At 38.1% G+C, this 27,985-nt stretch overlaps 1 protein-coding gene across 1 annotated transcript in view; it reads left to right on the top strand.

Moving 5' to 3' along the window:
• DNAH11 (dynein axonemal heavy chain 11) overlaps positions 1-27,985 on the top strand; it is a 359,682-nt gene that overhangs the window by 297,476 nt on the left and 34,221 nt on the right. Inside the window, exons 66-73 of the mRNA XM_054559402.2 lie at positions 608-812; positions 10,528-10,692; positions 12,400-12,540; positions 19,899-20,069; positions 22,577-22,699; positions 24,476-24,669; positions 25,866-26,014; positions 26,870-26,997. Coding sequence (XP_054415377.1) covers positions 608-812; positions 10,528-10,692; positions 12,400-12,540; positions 19,899-20,069; positions 22,577-22,699; positions 24,476-24,669; positions 25,866-26,014; positions 26,870-26,997 — 1,276 coding nt within the window. The remainder of the gene's footprint in view (positions 1-607; positions 813-10,527; positions 10,693-12,399; positions 12,541-19,898; positions 20,070-22,576; positions 22,700-24,475; positions 24,670-25,865; positions 26,015-26,869; positions 26,998-27,985) is intronic.

Below are 27,985 nucleotides of genomic sequence, written 5' to 3'. Positions count from 1 at the left end.
CTACCCCAACTATGCCCACCATTTCTCACTAATGCACCAAAAATTGAGTAAATAATTATCTTGTTTTTATTAACCTTTTTAAATGTATGTGTAGCTCACATTTATTTCAGTGTTTAATATTAGAAGTGTTTGAGGCCTTTATTTAGAAGTTTAATGATGTTTTTGTGACCAGGAACATGCCATAGGAACTTCACTCTTGTTTATATCAATTAGCCAGTGGTAAAACTGGTTTCTTCATATGGTGTTTTGCTTAAAGTCACAGTTTGCAAGTTTATCAATTACATCAAGGACTTACTGTATAATAATAAAAGCTAATATTTATTGTTATAGGTCTTTTGTATGATTGTATTTAATTGTTACAGTGACACTATGAGGTGAGTACTATTATTGTCAATATTTCACATATGAGGAAACTAAATCATATAGAGATTTGGTGGGTGATTGCTGATCCTGCTGTACTTTAGGAAATTTGGGAGCAGCTGAAAAATTCTCAATCACCTGAGCTTCTGGCCAAGGTCCATTATAAGAATACAGGAATGGAATGACACCTTAGTATCAGTTATGGGTCATAGGAGTCTCCTGAAAGTCTGTGTTTTGCTCCGTTTAGGTATATCAGGATTGGAGATAAAGAATGTGAATTTAACAAGAACTTTCGCCTTATCCTTCACACAAAATTGGCAAATCCTCACTATAAGCCGGAATTACAAGCTCAGACAACTCTCCTCAATTTCACAGTCACAGAAGATGGTCTAGAAGCCCAGCTGCTGGCAGAGGTTGTCAGTATTGAAAGGCCAGATTTGGAGAAACTTAAGGTAAAAATGTTTACGTCACCACCAACACTTAGTCGGCACTTGCTTTGCACAAATCATAGTGCTAGACACAGAAGTATAAAATAGGATTCTTGGCCTCTAGAATCTTGCAATCTAATTGGGAAAAATAAGTATACATGTTAAAAGTTAAACAATTCACAGTTGCTCTTCATAAATGCTAGATTGTTATGGTTATGCCACAAGTAGGAGATAGGGTGGCTCTGGATCTTGTTTGAGGGCAAACAAAGAGGCATACGAGTCATGTAAAATAGAGGTATGTACCCAGGTAGGTTGGAATGTAATCTACTAATTTAGCCTGGCTAAAGAATGAAAAAGAGGTGTAATGAAGCAAGCTTGGAAAAATTAAGGACCTGGTAGCTAGTTATGACTAGTATTCAAAGGGACATTTATGGCCCAAAGTATATTAAGAAACAATGCTGAAAATAATTAAATTTAGTGTTATATACAGAAAACAAAACAACATAGCCTTAAAATGTAGAAGAAAGGCAATAATAAAGATAAAATCAGAAAATACTGACATAGAAAATAGAAAAGATTAACAAAATAAAAAACTAGTTCTTTGGCAAGAAGGGGTGAGGAAGTGATATAGTAGATATACTTCCATAAGGACTAGTGAAGAATAAAAGAAGACAAAGGCATATAACTACACACAGATTAAAAACTACAAAGGAATGCTATGCTCAGCCTTTTTTTTTTTTTTTTTGAGACAGAGTCTTGCTCTGTCACCAAGGTTGGAGTGCAGTGGCATGGTCTCAGCTCACTACAACCTCCACCTCCTGGGTTCAAGCAATTCTTCTGCCTCAGCCTCCCGAGTAGCTAGGACTACAGGCACACACCACCACGCCCAGCTAATTTTTGTATTTTTAGTAGTGATAGGGTTTCACCATATTTGCCAGGCTGGTCTCAAACTCCTGACCTTGTGATCCTCCGGCCTCAGCCTCCCAAAGTGCTGGGATTACAGGCATGAGCCACCACGCCCGGCCATGCTGTGCCCAGCTTTCTAACAGTAAATTTGAATATTGAAACGGTGATGTGAAAAATAAAAAGAATTTATGTGCTAACCTGGGCAATTTTGGCAATAGTGTGTCTCAAAAATTTAAATGAGATATATTAAGAATTAAAACAAGGATTTATATTTCAGATGTTAGAGATTTATGGCCTACATTTTGGAACTTGAAAGGATTTCTTCACACAGATGAACATTATTCATATTTTGAAAAACTAAGCTGGAATACTTTTTCTTAGTATAAATCAGGGGTCTGCAAAGCGTGGCTTCCATGCCTAATTTGGCCTGCCACCTCTTTTTGTTAATAAAATTTATTAAAACATAGCCATGGCCAAACACAGTGGCTCATACCTGTAATACCAACACTTTGGAAAGCTGAGGCTGGATCACTTGAGGGTAGATCACTTGAGGCCAGGAGTTTGAGACCAGCCTGGCCAACATGGCAAAACCCCATCTCTACTAAAAATACAAAAAATTAGCCAAGTGTGGTGGCGCACAACTGTAGCCCCAGCTACTGAGGAGGCTGAGGCACAAGAACCACTTGAACCCAGGGGCAGAGGTTGCAGTGTGCCGGGATAGTGCCACTACACTCCAGCCTGGAGGACAGAGCAAGACTCTGTCTCAAACAAAAACAAAAACGAACAAAAAACAGACTTGTTCATATATTTACATATTGTCTATGACTGCTTTTGCACTATAATGGCAGAGTTGAGTAGTTGCAACAGATACCTTATGGCCTACAAAGCCAAAAGTATTTATTATCTGGCCCTTTCCAGAAAATGATTGCCACCCTGGTATAAATCAGTGGTTCTCAAACTGGGGGTCCTGGAACAGCAGCATCACCATCAGCTGGTGCTGATACAAATACACTTTAATTGCAAATTATCTGGCCACACCCCAGATCCCACTAAATGAGAGACTCTGGTTGGGGGTCCAGCAATCATGTTTTACTAAGCCATGCAAGAAATTCTGGTCCATGCTCATACTCTGTGTGAGGCTGCTTTACTTGGATTTGCCACTGCAGCAGTTGCCATGTAGGCAAAGACAGCCATGAGATCAAGGCTGAGTATGAGTGGATATGGTTCCCTGAGGCCTCCTTACAAATGTGCTCACATTCAGTGGAACTGCAACCTGCCAGGAGAGTCATCCACCAAGTCAGAGTTCAAAGGACCACTGGCTTGCTGCCTTGTGCACTAATTGCCAAGCTGGATCAGGGACCGTGTCTGTAATCAAGATACCATCAGACCATATAAGAAAATAGTATTTTTTTTTTATGTTAGCATAAAAGAGTTACAGGAGTTCTTGTGTTCTGAATGTCAGACTCTTATTGGATCTGTGACTTATGAAAATTTTCTCCCATTCTGTGGGTTGTCTTTTCACTTTCTTGTTGGTGTCCTTTGAAGCACAAAAGTTCTTAATGTTGGTAATGTTCAATTTATCTATTTTTTCTTGCTTGTTTTTTGGTATCATATCTAAGAAATCATTAACTGACAGTTAGTGAAGATTTATGTTTTCTCTTAGGAGTTGTGTAGTTTTAGTTCTTACATTTAGCTCTGTTGTATATTTTGAGTTAATTTTTGAACATGGTGTGAAGTAGGGGTCCACCTTCATTCTTTTGCATGTGGCTATCTAGTTGTCTCAGCACCACTTGTTGAAAAGACTATATTTTCTCCCTTAAATTGCCTTTGATCCTTGTTAAAGATCAGTTGGCCATATTTCTGTGGATCTATTCATATTTCTGGGTTCTCTATTTCTATATTCCATTGATCGGTTTGTCTATCCTTTTATCAATATCACACCACCTTGATTACTGTAGCTTGATAGTCTGGAAGCCAAGTAGTGTCAATTCTCTGACTTTGTTTTTCTGTATATTTTTGATGATTCTGGATCTTATGCTTTTTAACATAAACTTTAGAATCAGATTTTCAATATCTATAAAATAATGTACAAGTATTTTGAATAATATTGTGTTGAATTTCAGAAAGTAATGACTTAACAATAATGGCTTAATAATATTCAGAATGGCTTATCAATATTGAGACTTCCTATTCATGAACATGCAATATCTCTCCATTGTTTAGATCTTTGATTTCTTTCATCAGAGATTTTTAGTCCTCCAGACAGATCTTCAACATACTTTGTGAAATCTATACCTAAGTGTTTCAGTTGTTTGGTACTAATGTAAATGGCATTGTGTTTTAAATTTCAAATTCCAATTGTTTAAAGCTGGTGTATAGAAGAGCAATGGTTTTTGTATATTAATCTGTATCCTGCAAATGTGCTATACCTGCTTATTAGTTGCAAGAGGCCTTACGTTCATACTTTGGGATTTTCCACATAGATTATCATGTCATGCGTGAACAAAGACAATTTTTTGTTCTTCCTTCCCATTCCATATACTTTTTATTTCCTTTTCTTGTCTTAATGTATTAGTTAGGACTTCTAGTACAACGTTGAATAGGAGTGGAACCTTGCCTCGTTCCTGATCTTAGGGCAAAAGCATCTAGCTTCTCACCATTAAGTACAATGTTAGCTATGATTCTCTTCTTTTAGATCTTCTTTATCAAGTTAAGAAAGTTCCCCTCTACTTCTAATTTGCTGAGAGTTTTTTATCATTAAATTACTGTTAAATTTTATCAAATGTTTTTTTCTGTATCTATTGGTATGACTACATTTTTCTTCTTTGGCTTGTTATATATCATTACTTCACTTTTGAACCAGACTTGCATACCTGGAATAAATCCCACTTGGTCGTGGCGTTTAATTATTTTTGTACATCGTTGGATTTGATTTGCTAATTGTTTGAGGATGTTCACAACTATGCTCATCAGAGATATCGGTCTGTAGTTTTTTTGTTTTTTTCCTGTAATGGGTTTATCTGATTTTGGTCTTAGGGTAATGCTTGCCTTATAGAATGAGATAGGAAATGTTCCTCTGCTTCTGTTTTCTAGAAAAAATGTAGAGAATTGATACTATTTCTCCCTTAACTCTTTTCTTCCAGTGAAATCATCTGGACCTGGTGCTTTCTGTTTTGAAAGGTTATTAATTATTGAGTTAATTTATTTAATGCATACAGGCCTTTTCAGATTATGTGTATATTTTTGGTAGATTCTGCCCTCCAAAGTATCAATTCACTTCATCTAAGTTATCAAATTTGTAAGCATATAATGGTTTATAAAATTCTTTTATTATCCTTTAATATTCATGGAATTGGTATTTATGCCCCTCTTTCATTTCTCATACTAGTAATTGGTGCCTTCTCTTGTCTCTTGGCTAGCCTGGCTTGAGAATTATAAATTCTATTGATCCTTTCAAATAATCAGCTTTGGATTTTATTGATTTTCTCTATTGATTTTCTAGTTAAAATTTTACTGACTTCTGCTCTGATTTTTATTATGTATTCATAAGCTTGCTTCAGGTTCACATTGCTCCTTTATCTAATTTTCTAAGGTAAAAGCTTAGATAAATACCTTTAGGTTTTCTTCTCTACTTTTCTAATATATGCATTCATTGCTATAAATTTCCCTTTAACCACTGCTTTTGCTGCATCTCACAAATCTTGATATGTTGTATTTTTGTTTGCATTTATGTCAAAATATTTTTAAGTTTTTCTTGAGACTTCTTTGACTCATGTGTTATTTTAAACTGTGTTGTTTAATCTCCAAATATTTTTGAATTTTAAGCTTTCTGTTACTGATTTCTTATTTAATTTTGTTGTGGTCTGGAACATACTTTGTATGATTTCTATTCTTTTAAACCTTTTTGGTGTGTTGCTTGGTGCATCTTGGCAAATGTTCCATGTGAGCTTGAGAAAAATGTATATTCTTCTGTAAGTGGATGAAGTAGTCTGTCAGTGACATTCGATCCCATTGATTGATGATGTTGCACAGTTCAACTGTATCCTTGCTGATTTTTTGCCTGTTGGATCTGTAAATTATGATATAAGGGTTTTGAATTGTCCAGCTATAATTGTGGACTTGTTTATTTCTCCTTGCATTTCTTAGTTTTTGCCTTGTGTATTTTGACACTCCATTATTAGGTGCATACACATTAAAGATTGATATGCTTTCGACCGGGTGCGGCGGCTCATGCCTGTAATCCCAGCACTTTGGGAGGCCGAGACGGGTGGATCCTCACGAGGTCAGGGGATCGATACCATCCTGGCTAACACAGTGAAACCCCGTCTCTACTAAAAATACAAAAAAAAATTAGCTGGGCATGGTGGCGGGTGCCTGTAGTCCCAGTTACTCGGGAGGCTGAGGCAGGAGAATGGCGTGAACCCGGGAGGTGGAGCTTGCAGTGAGCCAAGATTGCGCAACTGCACTCCAGCCTGGGCAACAGAGTGAGACTCTGTTTCAAAAAAAAAAAAGATTATTATGCTTTTAAGGAGAGTAGACCCTTTTATTATGTAATGCACTTCTTTGTTCTCAATAATTTTTCTTATTCTGATAACTACTTTGTCTTAGTATAGCCACCCCAGCTTTCTTTCGATTAGTGTTAGCATGATATATCTTTCTCTATCTCTCTCTCTCTCTCTCCCCTTTTAATTTTTATATTTAAAGTGGGTTTTATAGACAGTACATAGTTAGGTCTTTTTTTATCTACTATGTCAATAATTCACGTTTAAAGAGATTGTTGCTATAATTAGATCAATATCTACCATATTTTTATTGGTTTTTATTCATTATACTTGTTTCTCATTAGTTTTGTTTGTCTTTTTCTCTTCTTCTGCCATCTTTGGTTTTAATTGAGCACTTTCTGTGATTCCAGTGCCTTCTGTCTTAGCTATATATATTGTGTGCTCGCTCTCGCTCTCTCTCTCTCTCTCTATATATATATAGCTGTAATATGTATATATTACAATATGATATATGTATTTTGTATTTGTAATAATTTTTCTTTTCCTTCTCTTCTGCCTTCTTTGGTTTTCAGCATATTATATGATTCCAGTGTCGCTTCTCTCTTAGCAAAATATATTGCTATATATGTACAATATAAATTGTATTTCTTTTAAAAAAATTTTTAGTGGTTACCTTAGCATTTGCAATATACATTTACAACTAATCTAACTCCATTTTCTTTTTTCTTTTTTTTTCTTTTTTTCTGAGATGAGGTTTCACTCTTCTTGCCCAGGCTGGAGTGCAATGGCACAATCTTGGCTCACTGCAACCTCTGCCTCCCGGGTTCAAACAATTCTCCTGCCTCAGCCTCCCGAGTAGCTGGGATTACAGGCTTGCACCACCATGCCCAGCTAATTTTATATTTTTAGTAGAGATGAGATTTCACCATGTTGGTCAGGCTAGTCTCAAACTCCTGACCTCAGGTGTTCCACCTGCCTCGGCCTCCCAAAGTGCTGGGATTACAGGCATGAGCCACCATGCCCAGCCTCTAATTCCATTTGCAAATAACACTACTGCCTCACTGGTAATGCAGTTATCTTTTAATAGACTATTCTCATTTCCTCCCTCTCATCCTTTATAACATTGCTGTCATTCATTTCATTTATCCATAAGTTATAATCACTGACTATATTGCTGTTATTACTGTTTTGAACAGACAGCTCAATTAGTAAACTAACATATTTTATCTTCATTTACTCCTTCTCTAGTGCTCTTTCATTCTTTACATAGACGTGAGTTTCTGACCTGTATCATTTTTCTTCTCTATGAAGAAATTTCTTTTTAACATTTCTGGTAAGGCAGGTCTACTGACAACAAAATCCCTCGGTCTTCTTGGTCTAAGAAAGCTTTTATTACGCTTTACTTTTGAAGGATAATTTTATAAGATACAAAATTATTTGTTGATTGTTTTTTTCCTTAAACATTTTAAATATTTTACTCAACTCTCCTTTTTGCATAGTTTCTCAAGAGAAGTTCCATGTAATTCTTATCCTTGTTCCTTCATAGGTAAGGTAATTTATTTCCTGTGGACTCTTTCAAGATTTTGTCATTGTCTTTGATATTATGCAGTTTGAATATGAAATGACTAGGAGTTGATTTTTTGGCATTTATCCTGCTTAATGTGCTATGGGTGTCCTGGATCTATGGTTTGGTATCTTTCATTAATTTTGAAGAATTTTTAGCTACCATTATTTCCAATCTTTCTTCTGCTCATTTTTTTCTTTCTTCTCCTTGTACGTATCTCACAGTTCTTGGATATTCTTTCCTTTTTAATTTTTATTCTTTTTTTTTCGAGTATCCACTGACATATGTCTAAGCATACTGATTCTTGTCACTGTGTCTAGTTTACTCATGAGACCATCAAAAACATTCTTCAGCCGGTCACGGTGGTTCACGCATGTAATCCCAGCACTTTGAGAGGCCAAGGCAGGCAGATCACAAGGTCAGGAGATTGAGACCATCCTGGCTAACACAGTGAAACCCCATCTCTACTAAAAATACAAAAAATTAGCCAGGTGTGGTGGCGGGAGCCTGTAGTCCCAGCTACTTGGGAGGCTGAGGCAGGAGAATGGCGTGAACCCGGGAGGCGGAGCTTGCAATGAGCCGAGATGGCGCCACTGCACTCCAGCCTGGGCGACAGAGGAGACTCTGTCTCAAAAAAAAAAAAAAAAAAAAAAAGAAAAAGAAAAAAAATTCTTCATTTTTGTTACATTGTTTTTTATTTCTAGCATTTCCTTTTCATTCTGTGAGTTTCTATCTCTACTTATATTGCCCATGTGGTCTTGTATGGTGTTCACTTTTCCATTAAACCCGTTAGCACATTAAGTAGTTATTTTTAACTCCCAGTCTGATAATTCCAAAATTTCTGCCACATCAGAGTCTTGTTCTGAGGTTTGCGTTCTGTCTTCTTTTTTTTTTTTTTTTTTTTTTTTTTTTGCCTCTAAGTATACCTTGTACTTATTTGTTGAAAACCTTGAAAACCAGACATGATGTATTAGATAACTGTCACAAAAGTAAATAGCGGTTTAGTGTGACGTTTTATGTTTCTAGGGCTAGGAGTTAAGGCTGTGTTTCATGTTCATTGCAGCTTCAGTTTTACCTGGTGTCCTTGTTTTTGTCTCCCTTGTTGTTCTTAGGTTTCCCTAAAAACTGATTTTTAAATAGAATCTGTGCTTTGCAAATCTCTCAGTTATAATCCACTGATATTATACTGGAGTCTGTCAATGTGTTGGTAAGATATTATGGAGGGGAAGCATTCTTTTATCTTATAATTAAATCTCAGGGTTTTTTAGGAGCCCTGAATCACTGGGATGTGACCTTCAGAAGAGTTACTTAGCCTTTTTTAAAGGACAGGAAGTCTGCCCTTCCCCAGTGATATGGTTTGGCTATGACACCACCCAAATCTCATCTTGAATTGTAGTTCCCATAATCCCCGTATGTTGTGGCAGGGACCCAGTGGGGGGTAACTGAATCATGGGATTGGTTTCCTCCATGCTGTTCTTGTGATAGTGAGTGAGTTCTCATAAGATCTGATGGTTTTATAAGGGACTTTTCCCCCTTTGCTGGGCACTTCTGTCTACTGCCGCCAAGGAAAGAAGGACATGTTTGCTTCCCTTCCACCATGATTATAAGTTTCCTGATGCCTCCCCAGCTATGCAGAACTATGAGTCAATTAAATCTCTTTTCTTTTTAAATTACCCAGTCTCAGGAAGTCCTTTATCGCAACTTGAGAACAGACTAATACATCCAGGTCATATTAGGCACTGGCCAAGTAGTTTCCCTTGTGGGCAGGCTTTTGTTAAGGAGAACAGGAAGTTCTGGACATATTTAAAATGGTTACTTTCTCTCTGAGCTTATGTCATAATGCTTACTTTTCCCATCCTTAGCCCAGAGCTGGTGTAGATTTTATCTGACCTTCACTGTAAGAACCTGATGGCATTTCCTGGAGGTAAAACTCAAAGAAGTGTAGAGACTAGGAAGACTGGGCCCCCCTGAAGTTTTAACTCAAGCTCTACCTTCAGCAATTAGCCAATTACATGTCAGTGTTCCTGAGAAGCTGTGATTCTCTGTGTTTGCCTGTTTTTAGGATGGCAATTTGCCCTGTGACCTCCGTTCTCTGATGTATGTAAGAAGAATTATTGATGAGTTTTTTTCCTATTTTGAGAACGGAAATGAGACTTCTAAGCCTTTATATGTCTGAGCAGAAACCAGAAGTTTCTGATGTTTTCTTAAACAGATTCTTCCTGTGGTTCATGATGTTAAATTATTGTTAAGTGTTTATACTCTGCGCCCTGGAGTGCAACTAGATCTTAACATACCTTCTGAAGTTTTTTAAAGAATTTCTAAAAATTATGATTGGTATGGTTTTAATGTTAAGAGTGTTATATTATATACTGATTCCATGAAATTTGTGATTAAGGAAACTCTGGTTTAAAAACATGTGCTTGTCCAGGCGCAGTGACTCACGCCTATAATGCCAGCACTTTGGGAGGCCAAGGTGGGTGGATCATTTGAGGTCAGGAGTTTGAGACGAGCTTGACCAACATGGTGAAACCCCGTCTCTACTAAAATACAGAAAAAATAGCTGGATGTGGTGGCAGGCACCTGTAATCTCAGCTACTCAGGAGGCTGAGGCAGGAGAATCGCTTGAACCCAGGAGGCAGACGTCGCAGTGAGCCAAGATCGTACCACTGTACTCCAGCCTGGGTGACAGAGCAAGACTTCCTCTCATAAAAAAAAAAAAAAAAAGTACTTAACCACCATTTCCCACACTTTTCTTGGTTTTTATTAGTTGGTATTGACAAAGCACCAAAATGATTTTAAAATTGAGCTCAAATATCTGGAAGACGATCTCCTTTTGCGCCTTTCTGCGGCAGAGGGAAGCTTTCTGGATGACACCAAACTGGTAGAGAGACTGGAGGCAACAAAGGCCACCGCGGCAGAGATAGAGCACAAGGTAGGAAGGGCAGAGGATGCCTGACAGATTCTAATGGTCTGTTTGAATGAGGCACATGGGGTGGGCAATGTAATCAGACTTGGTAATTCCTCTAAGAGGACCAGCGTGTGGAATTCAGGTGATTTAATAAGCTGCAACTGGACTGTGTGGGATTGTAAATGGAGATGGAGATGGTTGAATGTATGCTTCTCCTAATTCCATAGAGATCTCATTCAAATTAGACACTGTCCGGCTATTATTTTTCCTGGGTGACCAAATGTGAAGAAAGCTGAGGCCTGCTGGCTTCTATGGCTGAAAATCTGAAAAGCCTTTGCATCCGGCTCTTCCAAACTCATATCCTACAGTTTCTCTGCAGGTTCTCCAAGCTGTTGGACATTTTAAAGAAATTCTTAGAGTGAAAGTTTTGTTTACAAAACTTAGAGGAAAGTTTTGTCCTGCCGTGGCAGGATACTGAGCAAAGGATAATCTCTTGCTGTACTCAAATGCACTATTCACCCCAGGAAAAATGACATTTCCTAAAAGCCAGTACAAATTTTTATTAAATAGGCTTCCTGCTAATGTCCAACGTGGGTTCCAATATGCCTTATGTGTGATGTGCACTTTGGACTTTCACAAATGACCATTAACCCTTAAAATTCCATTGTTTCAGTGTGAATTAGGCCCTTATTTGCTTTCTGGAATATCCTTATTACTAAGTAATCTGTTAATTACCCAGCAGAAGCTGTGTCACTACACATCCTTTATATTTGTCTTAAATTAAGCGAAGAAATGGAATCCCAAATTACTCTATCTTTTCAAGTAAGTGAATATTAGGTGGCTCCTAAGATGGTAAAGTTAGAACAATTAAGTAAATTAACTTAGCTTTGAAGTTAACTTCTAATTGTCTCTTAAAATGTGTCTTCCTGTCTTCTTAATATATCACCATGTAGTGACTTCCTTCTCTGCCCTACATTTTATTTCCTTTTATACACAAATATTATGAGTCAACTCTATAGAGAAGATTGGGGAAAATACTGTATCCTATGGGACGAGCAGTAGTCCTAGATAAAAGAAATAGATATTTGAGCCTTGGGTAAAACTGATATGTTGGTTGATGGTGGTGGTGGTTTTTCGTTTTTAATTATCTCTCTGAATGTACCCAGAGGCTAATACATAAAGATAAACTAAATGGAAATATATGGACATATGGATGATCCAGTGCGAAGTTAGAATTAGGCATGAGAGTCTTTATATTAAGGCTTTTTAGTAAGCATAGTTACTGGATATATTACTGACCTTGACTGCTTTTGTATGCTTTGTTGCCTAATAAAGTTATTGGCGTTGAATTGACCCAGCAGAGTTTTAAGAGCCATCCCTGGGAGGTGATATAGCTGGGTTATTAAGCCTTGAAAGAGAGAGGGGAGGCAGGAAGGTGACATTACTCGGAAACAAATTCTATAGAACCGAAAACAACTAGGTTTGTTTAATATGTAACCTAGAAAACCACTAGAGTTATGTCCATTCTCACTGAAACTCAGTTTATTAAAAAAAATTGTTTTAAAATATGAATGTAATCATTTTAGAAAAGCTCGAGCACGTGGATGCCATGCATGTTATCTATTTTAATACTCATAATTTTTCATTTCAGGTACGTCCTTCCATTCCTTGGATATGCATAGAGAATATGAAGAGTAAATAAGTTACTTATTTTGTTTGATCCCACCATAGGTGATTGAAGCCAAAGAAAATGAAAGAAAAATCAACGAGGCCCGAGAATGTTACAGACCAGTGGCAGCAAGAGCATCTCTTCTTTATTTTGTTATTAATGACCTCCAAAAAATCAACCCCCTCTACCAATTCTCTTTGAAGGTAATGCTGAATGAGCTAAGAAATATGGAGAACTTTAGGAGTTCAATTTGTTTCTGGAAAATTGGAATTTATTTTATTATTGATAATAACTATTATTACTATTATTGAGACAGAGTCTCACTCTGTAGCCCAGGCTGGAGTGCAGTGGCATGATCATTGCAACCTCTTCCTCCCATATTCAAGCAATTCTCATGCCTCAGTCACCTGAGTAGCTGGGACTACAGGAGTGCACCACCATGCCTGGCTAATTTTTGTATTTTTAGTAGACAGGGTTTCGCCCTGTTGCCCAGGCTGGTCTCGAACTCCTGACCTCAAATCATCCCCTCTCCTTGGCCTCGCAGAGTGCTGAGAGTACAGGCGTGAACCACCACGCACAGCCAGAATGTATTTTTAAGCCATCAGTGTACCCAGTGAGGAGTAATGAGGATCTGGTTAACAAAATAACAAAAGCAAAATTCTTATTCTCAGGAATTTTCATTTATAATTTTCAGTAAGGCTTTGAGGTAATTAAACTATGCATACGGCATCATATTATATTGGTGTATTGCTCCTGAACAGACTCTTAATTTTTTTTTGAGACGGAGTCTCACTCTCTCGCCCAGGCTGGAGTGTAGTGGCGTGATCTCGGCTCACTGCAAGCTCCACCTTCTGGGTTCACGCCATTCTCCTGCCTCAGCCTCCCAAGTAGCTGGAACTACAGGCGCCTGCCACCACGCCTGGCTAATTTTTTGTATTTTTAGAAGAGATGAGGTTTCACTGTGTTAGCCAGGATGGTTTTGATCTACTGACCTCATGATCCGCCCACCTCAGCCTCCCAAAGTGTTGGGATTACAGGCATGAGCCCCTGCGCCTGGCCAGCAGACTCTCAAATTTAAGGGAATTTTTCTTGAGGCTCCTATTTTGTCTTTGTGGAAATATGTCTTGGAAAGAGAATGCTCATATTTCTTTGCTAAAGAAAGAAAAATAATAACAACTATTTATTAAGTCACTATTACATGCAAGGCATTTTTATACTTTGGCTCATTCTTTATCCCTATTACATCTCAATAAAGAATATAATATCCCCATTTAAAAAATAAGGATGAGATTTTCAAACTTCAAATAAATTGCCCAAGAATTTACATTTGTTATTGTAAAAGCCAGCATTTCAACCTGTAACTGTTTCCAACGCCCGTGCTCCGTACCTTGTATCATGCTGCTGCCTGCTGGGCAGTGCTCATTCATTCTGTTCATCTGCTCATCCATTTTTAGACAAATGTTTATTATGATCACTCATCATGTCAGATGCTTGTCACTTGAGTGTATAGTTTTGGAAAAAACATAAGGGTGGAGGTATATCTATATGTAGATACATATAGATATATATGTACACATAGATATAGTCCCACCTTTATTAACATACATCTGTTTATAAAAGTAGAAAGTATTGTAAGACAGAATGATAGAGGTGGAGAGGCTGCTTTACTGGGGGCTCAGGGAAGGCCTCCCAGAGGAAGTAACATTTATTTTTGAAGGATAAGTAGGACTTAGCTATGTAAAGAGCATTTGGAGAAAACAGGAATGTGTGAGATGAAAGAATTCAGGGATTCCAGGTAGTGAGTGAATTTCTGTGGCTGCAGGGTAATGAGCAAGGGGAAAGGTAGCAAGAAATGAATCTAGAGAGGTGGGAAAGTCTTAATCACACAGAGTTTTGTAGACCACTGTGTATGGAATTTGGGGATTATATTCTGTGTGCAACGAGAAGCCATTGGAAGATTTCAAGCAGATAACTGATGTGATGACAAAAGACTCAGAGATACGTGAACAGACCTGAGATATGATTTGAAGCTGGAATCATTGGCTCTTGGAGATGGACTGGTTATGGGCAATAATAAAGAGGAAAGGATCAAGCATAACTAGCAGGTTTCCTAACAGTACAGAACTAGTATGCAAAACTTTTAACAACACAGTGTGGTTGGAGTTTGAAAGTAACCATGTGTGAGGAGAAGAGTAAAACTAGATCATCAGTGTCAGCCCAGTATTACCCAAATTCCAAAACTACACTAAGGCATTACAATAAAAGAAAAATACTGGGCAGTCCCCCTTGTAAACATTGTTGGTAAACTCCTCCAGAAAATGTTGGCAAATTGAATCCAACCACATATAAAAAGCACAATGTATTATGACCAACTGGAATGTATGCCAAGAATCAAATTGGTTTAACATTCAAAAATCACGAAGTGTAATTAATCAGTTAACAGAATAAAAGAAAAAAAAGCTCATATGGTCATTTCAATTGATGCAAAGAACTTGAAAAATTTCAACAAATGAGTTAAAAAAAAAACCAACTCTCAACTAATGAATAGATGGTAACTTCTCAACATGATAAAATGCATCTAGAAAAAATCTACACCTAACATTATACTTAATGTTGAAAATGGAATGCTTTTCCCTAAAATCAGGAACAAGACAAGGATATCTTTGTCTCAGCACATCTATTCAATGCTGCACTGGAAGTTACAGTCAGTACAGTAAGACAATAGAAGGCAAGGGATTTAAAAGAAGAAGCAAAACTCTGTTTTTTTCACAGATGACCTGATTATGTATATAGAAAATCCCAAGAAACTCACCAAAACCCTGACAGGACTAAGAAGTGAATTTTTAGCAATTTGCAGAATATAAGGTTGATATACAGTATACCTTGTATTTCTGTACGTGAAAAACAAGTGGAAAATAAAATCAGTATCTTAGCACTATTTACAGTGGCTTCCAAAGCCATGAAACTTTTTAGGAATAATTTTAATAAAATATATGCAAGGTTTGTATTCTAAAAACTACAAAATATTGTTGAGAAAAATTAAGGCCTAACTAAATAGATATACCATGTTTATCAATTGGAATGCTCAATATTGTTAAGATGTCAGTTCGCTCCAAACTGATCTATAGATTCAATTCAGTCCCAATCAAAACACCAGAAGACATTTCCTTTTTCCTTTTAGTAGAAATTGGCAAGCTTATCCTGAAAATTTGTGTGAAAATTCAAAGGACTTAAAATAGCTAAACAATTTTGAAAAAGAAAAAAAACAGTGTTGGAAGACTTACAGTTTCTGATTTTAAGACTTATGTCTACACGCATCAAGATGTTGTGGTACTGGCCTGAAGAAAAATGCATAGATCTGTGGAACAGATTGGAGAATCCAGAAGTACACCCACAAATGCATGGTCAATTGATTTTCAGTAGGGGAGCCAAGACAATTCAATGAGGAAAGGATAGTTTTTACAACAAATGGTGCTGGAACAATTGGATATCCACATGACATAAAATAAACCTCAAACTATTATACTATATAAAAAAATTCAAAATGAATTTATTAAGCTATACATTTTCTAGGAAAAAAATAAGAGAAGGCTTTGGGTTAGGCAAAGGTTTCTTAGGACACAATAGAAAATAAAAAATAAATTGAACCTTATCAAGCTTAAAAGTTTATGGTTTTCAAAAGATATGAAGATGAAAAGGTAGGCCACAGACAAGCAAAGACAATATTCTCAATACATATATATAAAACAAAGAATTTGTATCAGGATATAAAAAGAACTTGTACAACTCAGAAGAGTTGAACAGACATATAATAACACATATGAATTATCCACAAGCACATTAAAAATGCTCATCAGGCATCAGAAAAATGCAAAATAAAAGCAGAATGAGGTCTTATTCTATGCCCACAGAATGGCTAAAGTTTTAGAAGACTGTTAATAGCAACTGTAGCACAGATATGGTACTACAACTCTCTCACATTGCTGGTAGGAATACAATAAACCATTTTGGAAAACAGTTTGGCAATTTCTTATAAAGATAAATACACAGTTACAAAATATGATCTCACACTTTTACTCCAGGCGTTTACCTAAGAGAAATAAAAATGTATGCCTGCAAAAAGCTTAACAAATGTTCATAGACACTTTATTCATAAAAGCCAAAGTCTAAAAACAAAGGACTGACACATTAATAGTCATGCAGATTTTGCATGTTCCCACAGTGGGCTATTACTCAAAACATAAAGGTATGAATTGTTGGTACACACAACAACATGGATATATCACCAAAACATTATGTTGAAAAGAAGCAGCCAGACACCGAGGAGTATATACCATATGATGCTATTTATGTGAAATTATAGAAAAGGCAAAATTATTCTACAGTGACAGAGGCAGGTCAGTAATTGACTGGGGCTGGGGATGGTGGTGGGAATTGGCTGTAAATAGGCACATGAGAACTTTTTCTGGTGATGTAAGTAGAAAGGTTCTTTATCTTGATTGCTATGGTTATTATTAGAATATATCTATTTGTCAAGACTCATCAAACTGTACATATAATAGCCACATTTTATTGTATGTAAATGAAAAACTGATTTTAAAAAAGTGTAAATATCAGGTTAGTACAGATTGAGCATCCTAATCCAAAAACCGGAATGCTCCAAAATCCGAAACTTTTTGAATGCTGACAAGATTCCCCAAGTGGAAAATTCTACACCTGACCTCGTGTACTTTATGCACAAAATTGTTTAAAATATTGTATAAGATTGACTTCAGGCTATGTGTATAAGGTGTGTGTGAAACATACATGAATTTTGTTTTTCATTTTATTTTGTTTTTTGAGATGGAGTCTCACTCTTGCACCCAGACTGGAATGTAGTGGTGTGATGTCGGCTCGCTGCAAACTCCCCCTTCCGAGTTGAAGCAATTCTTCTGTCCCAGCCCCTCAAGTAACTGGGACTACAGGCACCCACCACCATGCCTGGCTAAATTTTGTATTTTTGGTAGAGATGGGGTTTCACCATGTTGGCCAGGCTGGTCTCAAATTCCTGAACTCAGGTAATCCACCTGCCTCAGCCTCCCAAAGTGCTGGGATTACAGGCATGAGCCACAAGCCCAACCTATAAATGCTTTTGTGTTTAAACTTGGGTTCCATCCCCAAGGTATCTCATTATGTATTTGCAAATATTCAAAAATTTGAAAAAATCCAAAATCTGAAACACTTCTGGCCCCAAGCGTTTCAGATAAGACATACTCAAGCTATACGTCGTTAATGCCTTCTTACCAATGTTTACTGTATATATCTGTCATTGTAGGATTTTACTTTCACTCAAATATACATACTTCAAGGTGAATTAATCTGTGGTCTCTGGTCCCTACCATCCAAAAATAAATAAATAGATATTTTTATATTGATAGCTATTTATATACATAGATATATTTTTCAAATTTATATTTATATAGAGAGATATAGCAATTCATACAACGCCATTATCGCCAAGGCATTAATGAGAGTAATAAATATCAAGAGTGATCTTTAAAGGAAGAAGAGGTGACCAAAGGGCATCCCGAAAGTACATGGGAACAACAACAACAACAACAACAAAACACAGCAAATAACCAGATTTTAAAATAAGGACATAAGTGGACATTTCTCCAAAGATGTTATAAAAATGATCAACAAGCCTGGGCAACACAGAGAAACCCTGTCTCTACAAAAAACATTCAAAAAATTAGCCAAGTGTGATGACACATGCCTGTGGTCTCAGCTACCCAAGAGGCTGAGGTGGGAGGATTGCTTAGGACTGGGAGGTTGAGGCTGCAGTGAGCCATGATCACTCCACTGCACTCCAGGCTGGATGACAGAATGAAAGTTTGTCTCAAACAAAAAAGGCCAACAAACATATGAAAAAATACTCAACATTACCAATTTTTAGGGAGATGCAAATCAAAACCACAATGAGATATCACCTCACACCCATTAGGGTGGCTACTATCAAAAAAAAACGATAACAAGTGTTGGTAATGACGTTGAGAAATTGGAATCTTTTGGTGGGGGTGCAAAATGGTACAGCCACTATGGAAAACAGCGTAGCAATTCCTCAGAAAAATTACAAATAGAATTACCATATGATCAAGCAATTCCACTTCTAGCTATTTATTCAAAAGAATCAAAAGAGTGTCTCTAGGAGATATCCAAATACCCAAATTCATAGTAGCATTATTTACAATAGCCAAAAGGTGGAAGCAACCCAGATGTCCATCAGTGGATGAATAGATTAATCAAATGTTGTATATCCATGCAGTTGAATATCCTTTTGCCTTAAAAATGAACAAATTTCTCATACATGCTACAACATGGATGAACGTTGATATTATTCTAATTCAAATGAGCCAGTCACAGTAAGACTGTGACTCTGCTTATATGAGTGTATTAGTCTGTTTTCACACTGCTGATAAAGACATACCCAAGAGACTGGGTGATTTATAAAGAAAAACAGGTTTAATGGAGTCCCAGTTCCACGTGGCTGGAGAGGCCTCACAATCATGGCGGAAGGCGAAAGGCACTTCTTACACGGCAGAAGGCAAGACAGAATGAGAGCCAAGAGGAAGAGATTTCCCCTCATAAAACCATCAGATCTCGTGAGACTTATTCACTACCACCAGAACAGTATGGGAGAAACTGCCCCCATGATTCAGTTATCTCCCACCAGGTCCCTCCCACAACACATGGGAATTATAGAAGCTATAATTCAAGATGAGATTTGGGTGGGGACACAGCCAAACCACATCAGTGAGGTACCTATAATAGCCAAACTCATAGAAACAGAAAGTAGAATAAAGGTGGTTGCCAGGGATACGAGGAAGGGAGAATATACAGTTGTTTAATGGATACAGAGCTTCAGTTTTGCAACATGAAAAAGCTCTGGCATCCTAGTGACAACTGGATTTAGCTTTTCTTGTTCCTCTTTGGGAGCTATTTGTGTTAGTATGGACTGCCACATGTAATTTTTAAATTGGGCTCATCACGTTGTGTCGTATTTTTGTAATCTTAGGTGAAGAGAATCTGTACTGCAAGTAAAACCTACTCCCCCAAAAATGTATAGCCTTGAATCTGCATTAAACAGTATAATTTATGTTCATGACAAAAAAAATTCCACATTTCTTGTGGTTACACAAGAATGTGACTATACTTAACACTACTGAACTGAATGTATGTACACATACAAAATTGTTAAGATGGTATCTTTTATGTGTATCCTACCACAATTAAATATTAAAATATTATTTTAAGTACATGGGCAGAAGGAGAGAAAATTATGCAATTCAGTTGCTTGGAAGGAGATTGAATGGATTTCATGGAATCATATCCATAATAACAGTAATGACAGCAAACATTTAATGAGCATGTACCATGTGCCAGAAACTATAACCCTCCTAAAAATTTTGCCTCATTCTGACTCCCTATAGATAAACTTTAAACCATTGCCCTGTGTATCTGGGGCTAGCTAGACATCCAGGCACCAATTGTCACATTTTAATGGTCACATTAAATTTCCCAGGCTTTTAACGTGCTGTTCCACAGAGCGATCGAGCAGGCTGACAAGGTGGAAGACATGCAGGGACGCATCTCTATCCTGATGGAGAGCATCACCCACGCTGTCTTCCTCTACACCAGCCAGGCACTGTTTGAGAAGGACAAGCTCACCTTCCTGTCCCAGATGGCTTTTCAGGTAAGGAGATCAGTTACTTGAAAAAGGATCCCCAGAACCAAAGGCAGATGCCTCTGTTTATTATATATTTTATTTCTGCTGAAGCAAAATATAATAGACCTTTTTTTTTTTTCGGAAGCTCTTGGTGGCATGAGGGGAATTTGCTTCCCACAGGGAACTTGGGCATGTGACAGCCTTCTCCTAGGTCCCAGTGCTTTGGTTTGGGGAGTGGGGCCGGTGGGGTGGGTATACACATTACGCTCCTACCACAGCGGTCACCCTGAAAAACATTCACGAGACATTCTTCTCACCTTCTCGGGTCCTGTAAAGAAACTTCCAGGCACTACCAGGAAGGTTCTTTGAGATGAGGGTTATGAATCCAGATCTGAGTGGAGCTGGGCTCCTTACAAAACAGCGACTGGGTTCGTCCATGTTGTCACAAATGACTGAATTTTCCTTTTTTTCCATTGTGTGTAATTAATAATGTATATTTTTAAATTGCTAAAGGAGTAGATTTTAAATCTCATCACAAAAAAGATAAGTATGTGAGGTGATGGATATATGAATTAGCTTAATTTAACCATTCTACAATATAAACATGTATCGAAGCATCACACTGTACCACTTAAATATATATATAATTATTTGTCAATTAAAATTAAGAAAATGACAGCAGTAACTAGGTAAAGAGAGCTCCAGGTTTCTTACTCACACCTTCAGTGAAACCTGGTTCCTTTTTTTTTTTTCCTTTTTCACATGGATTTCTATGAAAGACTTTGTTTAAATAAAAGTGTTCATGGCCAGGCGCAGTGGCTCACACCTGTAATCCCAGCATTTTGGGAGGCCGAGGCGGGTGGATCACCAGGTCAGGAGATGGAGACCATCCTGGCTAACACGGTGGAACCCTGTCTCTACTAAAAATAAAAAAAATTAGCCAGGCGTGGTGGCAGGCACCTGTAGTCCCAGCTACTTGGGAAGCTGAGGCGGGAGAATGGCATGAACCCGGGAGGCAGAGCTTGCAGTGAGCTGAGATTGCGCCACTGCACTCCAGCCTGGGCAACAGAGCGAGACTCCATCTCAAAAAAAAAAAGGGTTCGTGATAAGAATAAAACCCTTGCAGACCACATTCCTAGATAAAATAAGCAGATTGTCCTTTTATCAGCTAGTTTGCTTTATGTCTTTTTCTATCCAAATGTTAAGGAAAGTTCTATGTCTTACCCATTCTGTGTGTGCCAAAGAAGGCACTTTATACACATCTGCAGCTAATGATGAAGTATGTATGGAATAAACAGGAGCAAGGCATTACACAATGAAATACTTGTTTTTTTGTTGTTTGTTTTGAGACAGAGTCTTGCTGTGTTGCCAGGCTGGGGTGCAGTGGTGCTATCTCAGCTTACTGCAACCTCTGCCTCCCAGGTTCAAGCGATTCTTCTGCCTCAGCCTCCCAAGTAGCTGGGACTACAGGCACGCACCACCATACCCAGCTGATTTTTGTATTTGTAGTAGAGACAGGGTTTCACCATGTTGGCCAGGATGGTCTTGATCTCTTGACCTCATGATCTGCCCGCCTCTGCCTCCCAGAGTGCTGGGATTACAGGCATGAAATACTTGTTTTGTATGTACTGCTCATTAATAGAAAAAGACCAGGGATGATAATACATGACATGAACATCTATTTAAAACTTCCCCTTGGAAGCCATAGCTATATCATAATCTCAAGTCCCGACAATCTATATAAATCAAAGTTTCATAACTATATGGATAATTACTTGTTTGTTGAAATAAACTCAAGAAAATTAATATCTAATAAAATATTTTAATGCATGTTATCACTCATAACACCTTTTGAAAATATCTGGAATTTTAAGATAATATAAAGCTCAAAAATTTTACCTGTTTAGCTTTTTGGATGTTATGGTTTTTATATGGAAATTAGGAATACTTCATTTGTACTCTCCAAAATATACTATGGATTTTTTATCAGTTCTGTGACCAGAATGTCTAAAGTTTATTCCACTTCACAATGTGTTTAGTTGTACCTATAAAAGATTTTCTCATTCTTCTCAATATAACCTTACATATTAAAAAATCTTTCACATACGTTGTAGTTTATTGAATAACTACTATACCAGAATTAACTAATAATACTGGTTCTACCTTCCGTTTAGTAATTTAATCCATTGTCATTGGAGGCGTTCTCATTTTGTGTAAGTGTTAAGACAAGTTTGATCTAATAATAAAACACTTTATACGAATGCATATTTTAAATATGTTGCTAATAGTGATAGGTGTTAGAATTGGAATAAATCAGCCTTCATAATTATTTCCTGTTAGATTTCTGATCATGGTTTTGAGATCATTGACATAATCTAAGATTCCCTATTTCAACAATAGAACAGATATCAACTGGAGTTCCCAGCAGGTATGATTCTGCCTACTCAGTCATGTCTGTTAAATGTGTGACTACTTCCTGTGTCATGATTTTGATGTAAACCAAATAATCCTTTTCAATTTTGTCTACTTGCAAGATTTTGTTGAGAAAGAAAGAGATAGACCCCCTTGAATTGGATTTCCTGCTTCGATTCACAGTTGAACACATTCATCTGAGTCCCGTTGACTTCCTAACTTCTCAGTCATGGAGTGCTATCAAGGTATGTTAGGAATACAGTTTCTCAATTTCTGGATCTTATTTAAAATATTAGCTCTCTCCAGTGTTGAAATGTAAACATTAAAGAATACAGGTGATATATTAAGCACCATTTCAGTTGTAGAAATGTAGAAATGCACTATATAATGTGATGTTATTAATCTTTGTATTATTCAGTTGGTTAATTTCTCATTTAGATGTACAGGAGCTTTTGGCTTATGTATGGGTGGAAAAGTTAATAAATATGTACAATCTGTCAGGACCTTTGATAAAAGCCAAATGATACAATGAATATTTTTTAAAATTTCCTTTGTTTTCTTTTTAAATCGTTCCGCCATTTTTCTAAATAGTTCTTTAAATTACACCACAATAGAGTCATTTATTCTCATTGTAAAATGTTTAAGCAAAACAGAATATTTTAGAGAAAAAAGTGACAGTTGCCTTAAACCTCAATTATCAATCCTCATTGCAGTTTTCTGTCAAAGGCCCTATTGTTAGAAGTTAATTCTTCCAGGATCTGGAGTATCTTAGTGATGTTCAACATAGGCTAAGCTTTGCCCTACTCTTTTTTCTAAGAAGGAAACATTTCTGTGCATTGAAAATAACTGTTACCTCTTATTTTTATATATGTTCAGCTTTTTAAAGTAGTATTTGTAATTAGATTGTAACTTTAGAATTCAAAATTCAACTTCAAATGTGTATCAGTCAGGGTCTTAACAGGAAACAGATGGCACATGCAAAAGGGTGATGAAGAAAGTTTAACCAAGAGTCTATTTTCATAGTATGGGCAAGAAGGATTAGGAAATCAATCAGGGGATGGGGAAGGAAAAAGGAGGAAAAGGACAGTTACTGGAACTACCAAGAAATGAAATTATGGGAGAGAGCCAACTGTAGAGGATCTGTGGCCTGTGGCGGAGAAACATAGTCCCTGCCAAACCACATTCCTGCGAGAAAGAGCTGGAGTAGAAATGTTTCCAGAAAGGGGTCCTGATCCAGACCCCAAGAGAGGTTCTTGGATCTCACGCAAGAAAGAATTCAGGGTGAGTCTGTAAAGCAAAAGCAAGTTTATTAATAAAGGAATAAAGAATGGCTACTCCATAGGGAGAGTAGCCCTGAGGGCTGCTGGTTGCCCATTTTTATGGTTATTTCTTGATGATATGCTAAACAAGGGGTGGATTATTCATATCTCCCCTTTTTAGACTTTATGGGGTAACTTCTTGATGTTACCATGGCATTTGTAAACTGTCATGGCACTGGTGCAGTGTAGCAGTGAGGACAACCAGAGGCCACCCTCATCACCATCTTGGTTTTGTTGGGTTTTAGCCAGCTTCCTTACTGCAAGCTATTTTATCTTCATGACCTGTATCTCGTGCCAACTTCCTATCTCATCCTGTGACTTAGAATGCCTTAACCTCCTAGGAATGCAACCCAGCAGGTCTCAGCCCCAATTTACCCAGCTCCTATTCAAGATGGAGTTGCTCTGGTTCAAACGCCTCTGACAGAAGTACCCCCACCTCTCTCTTCTCCAGTCTTCCAGGCTCCTGCCATTGCTTTCTGTTGGCCAAACCCAACCAGGTCAGGGAACCAGGGAACTTAGCTCAAGTGTCCTTTGAGCTTACCCTCTCAGCAGAGAAAAAAAAAAAAGAGGAAATCTGAAGAGGAAAGTGAACACTATCCAGCACGGTTTTTTTACATAAGATTAGATACATTCACAAGTCATCTTCTCAAACTATAAAGTATCATTCACACCATTCCTACTTGTTTCCCTATCATATTACAGGCAATTGCCATCATGGAAGAATTTCGAGGCATAGACCGAGATGTGGAAGGATCTGCCAAGCAGTGGAGAAAGTGGGTAGAATCCGAGTGTCCAGAAAAAGAAAAATTACCTCAAGAATGGAAGAAGAAAAGTTTAATACAGAAGCTGATTATTCTGAGAGCAATGCGTCCTGACAGAATGACATATGCTCTCAGGTGGGTTGGTCAGCATTTTTGGAAACACATATTAGTTAACATAGAGGAAATGTAGTCTGAATAGTTAGGAGGATCTGGTGGAAGTGTTTACCATCCATATTGATGGGGAGTGATTCTGCTGAGATTTCGATATTATAATCACTGCTACTGTTAAATTTTGCTAAACACTAAACCATGTGCTAGGCAGACTCAGCACATTCTTCCCGAAAAAGCTTAATTCTGAAATCAGTAGGGGAGACAGGGGACTGATGGAAATATTCCTGGAAGAGAAATGGGTGTCAGCAGAGTTCAGAGGCCAGGAACATGCATTCATGCATTATCCAAGTGTAATTTCCATCGTTTTCTTTCAGTGATGGCATTTTGGTTCTGAAGATTTTGCATGTCAAACAAAAATGCATTCCTTTCATAGAGTCACTCATAGTCCCTATAACTTTACAACCAATGCAATTTCAAAGCAGAAACCCTTGTCTACATCTTGGTTTAAGTGTCCTTTTTCTTTGCCCTCTTGGCTTCTAAATGGTAATGTGCTGCTTAATTCACACAAGTCTTATTCTAATTTGAATTCACCAACCAAAGAGTTCTCAACTTCCTTCCCTATTGTGTTTCTTCAGTAATATTCATGTGCCTCAGGTTTTTTCCTTTGCTTTGTTTAGTTCAGCCAATTTTCTCTTTGCAGAAGCCTCTGCTGAACTCTACTTTACAAGTTAATTCTGCTTAGTAGTACTTACTTTCTGCTAAATCTGATGCTGCTGGAAAATAATCCTTGCTTAATTGAGCCTCCCTGTGTTAGAAACACCCCAAAAAGCATTTGTATATTCATGAGAAGCCCAGCAGGCTGGAAAATTGCACTGTGGCAAATCTAATGAACTGTTAATAAGTAATGGGGGAATCTGGCAGGGGATTTGGGGGATACAAAGCCATAGCAGACAGCTGATGGCACTCAGGGGGGTCTCAGTAGCCCCCCAAAGTGGAATGTAGGCTTCTGATTTTCAGAGCTTCTAAGGAAGAGAAGGATTTCATTGACACACCTACCGCATACATCTAGCTGGATTCATATTGTTATTCTCACAAGACATCCCATGTAATAAACCTGGTTACTTCTATCGTGTGCCTGTGTGGTTTAAGCTTATCCAAATGGTGACTCTTTTCAAGGTCAAAACCACTGATCATGTTTTTTGTATTCTTGTTTTTTATAGAAATTTTGTAGAGGAAAAACTGGGTGCAAAGTATGTGGAGAGGACCAGATTGGACTTAGTTAAAGCATTCGAAGAAAGCAACCCAGCCACCCCCATATTCTTCATCCTGTCTCCAGGGGTAGATGCCCTTAAAGACCTGGAGATTCTTGGTGAGTGGCCAGGAGGCTCGCTGGCCCACCCCTTCTCCCTCCCTCCCTTTCACCCCCATCCCCTTCCCTTCCTTTCAGTTCACAGTGATCTTAGTTTCTTTTTTTTTTTTTAAATTTGTTGAAGATTGGGTGTATGGAAAATGTAAAGCTAATAACACCATAGTCTGAAGAAATGTTGAAATGGAACATTCATCTGGCTGGCATAATGCAAGTTTCTTTTGTACTGTTTTCCACCTTTTGACTATATGAGGGCCAGAGGGCAATTTTCCACATGCTCATGTAATCTTGTGCCCCCTGTGACTAAATAATGGTCATTAGAGCAAGTGTATTTGATTGCGCAAGGCACTGTCGCCTTTGTGTTCTGGATTACCATTCCCCACGGCCTGCACCAAGAATACCAGGTTAATATAGCTGTGACCTGACTGTGCTCAATTTAAATGCAGCCTCACAAGGTGAGAGGTTTGTGCATTTACCCAATGAACAGATCCATTCAAAAAAATGATGTGATATCTACCACATGTTGCTCCTTTTTATGAGAGAAATGCTTTGCTACTCCTGCAAGAGTTTATAAAGCTCCATAACAATGCCTGCCATCTATCAAAATGTCAAAAGCTTCATTATCATAAAACCAAAGGAACTGGCTTCCACAGGCTTTTCTAATGCTTGCAATGAGGCAGCTGTGGAGAGCTCAAAATGCTGCTTGTGGATACAACAGAAGTTTGTTTGGGATTCTTCAGGAAAGTCACTCAGAAAATGGCTGCGGTGACCACAGATGTGCATTAGACCACAGAATTCCAGGTTCCTCTCACCCTCCTTCATAGACATTTCCTCTCACCATGGTGTATTCTCCCACAGGCAAAAGACTTGGCTTTACAATTGACTCTGGAAAATTCCACAATGTGTCTTTAGGACAAGGTCAGGAGACGGTGGCAGAAGTGGCACTGGAGAAAGCTTCCAAAGGAGGACACTGGGTCATCCTCCAAGTGAGTATTAAGTTTCAGGGAAGACACTGGGCATAAACACAGAGGAGGGCCAGGGCAGAGCTGGCCCGCCCAGCAGAGTGCTCCCTTAACACCACTGTGCATGGCGATTTGCAGAGTCCAAGCAGTTCTGTCAGTGTTCATGATGTCTGCAAAGATGGTGAGGGGCTCTGCGGACAGCGATGGCTGTCATCTTCTGAGAGACTGTCTAGCTATTGTACTCTAAAATTAAAACTATTAGGAAGAACTTCGTTGTTCCCCTCACTTAGAGATATCTGGGACGCTCGGTAGTGCCTGAGAACAAACAGGTTCGTTTAGATTACTAACACTGTTATCATAGTATATGGGTTGACGTTGGAGTCAACAGAACTCTTTTTTAATGTATATTGTTGTTGCAGAATTTTGCTCCTTAGCTCAGCTAAAACTGGGTTCTTGTCGCCCAACCAGAAAGGACTAGGAACACAGACACATTGAAGGGTGGAGGGAATGGAATTTATTGAGCGAAAAGAAAAAAAAAAAACTCTCAGAAAAGTGAGAGGGGATCCTGCTAACACACTCCAACCTCACAGATTGAATACCAGGCCACTGCACAGGAGCTGTAGAGGCCAGGCTCCTCCCCACTGCAAATGGTGCAAATTTCCTATGGCTCCACCATGTTCTCCCAATGCACAGGCAGGTCAGAGATTCTCTGGGGACCCTCCCCAATACTTGGCTCCTGCGTCAATCATTATCTCATACAAGTCCAACTCTGCCCCTACCTAGTGTGTAACACTCCCTTTGATTATAAATTAAAGGGATTTGAGTGGACAACTCCTTTATGCCTTCTCAGGCAAACATCATACAGACCTTTGGTTCTCCCACCCAGTGTCCTCTGGGATGGCCCCCTTGGCTGAGTATTACAGGAACCAGTGGAGCACAGGCCAGCATTAGGGGGCACCTGAGGAATGTGCTGACTCCATCCACAGCAAGCTCTGCTAGCTGTCTCAGCAGG

The sequence above is a fragment of the Pongo abelii genome, chromosome 6, assembly GCF_028885655.2.
Source record: "Pongo abelii isolate AG06213 chromosome 6, NHGRI_mPonAbe1-v2.0_pri, whole genome shotgun sequence".
NCBI lineage: Eukaryota > Metazoa > Chordata > Mammalia > Primates > Hominidae > Pongo > Pongo abelii.
The sequence above is the reverse complement of the archived record's forward strand: the minus strand, read 5'-3'. Positions and strand labels throughout refer to the sequence as shown.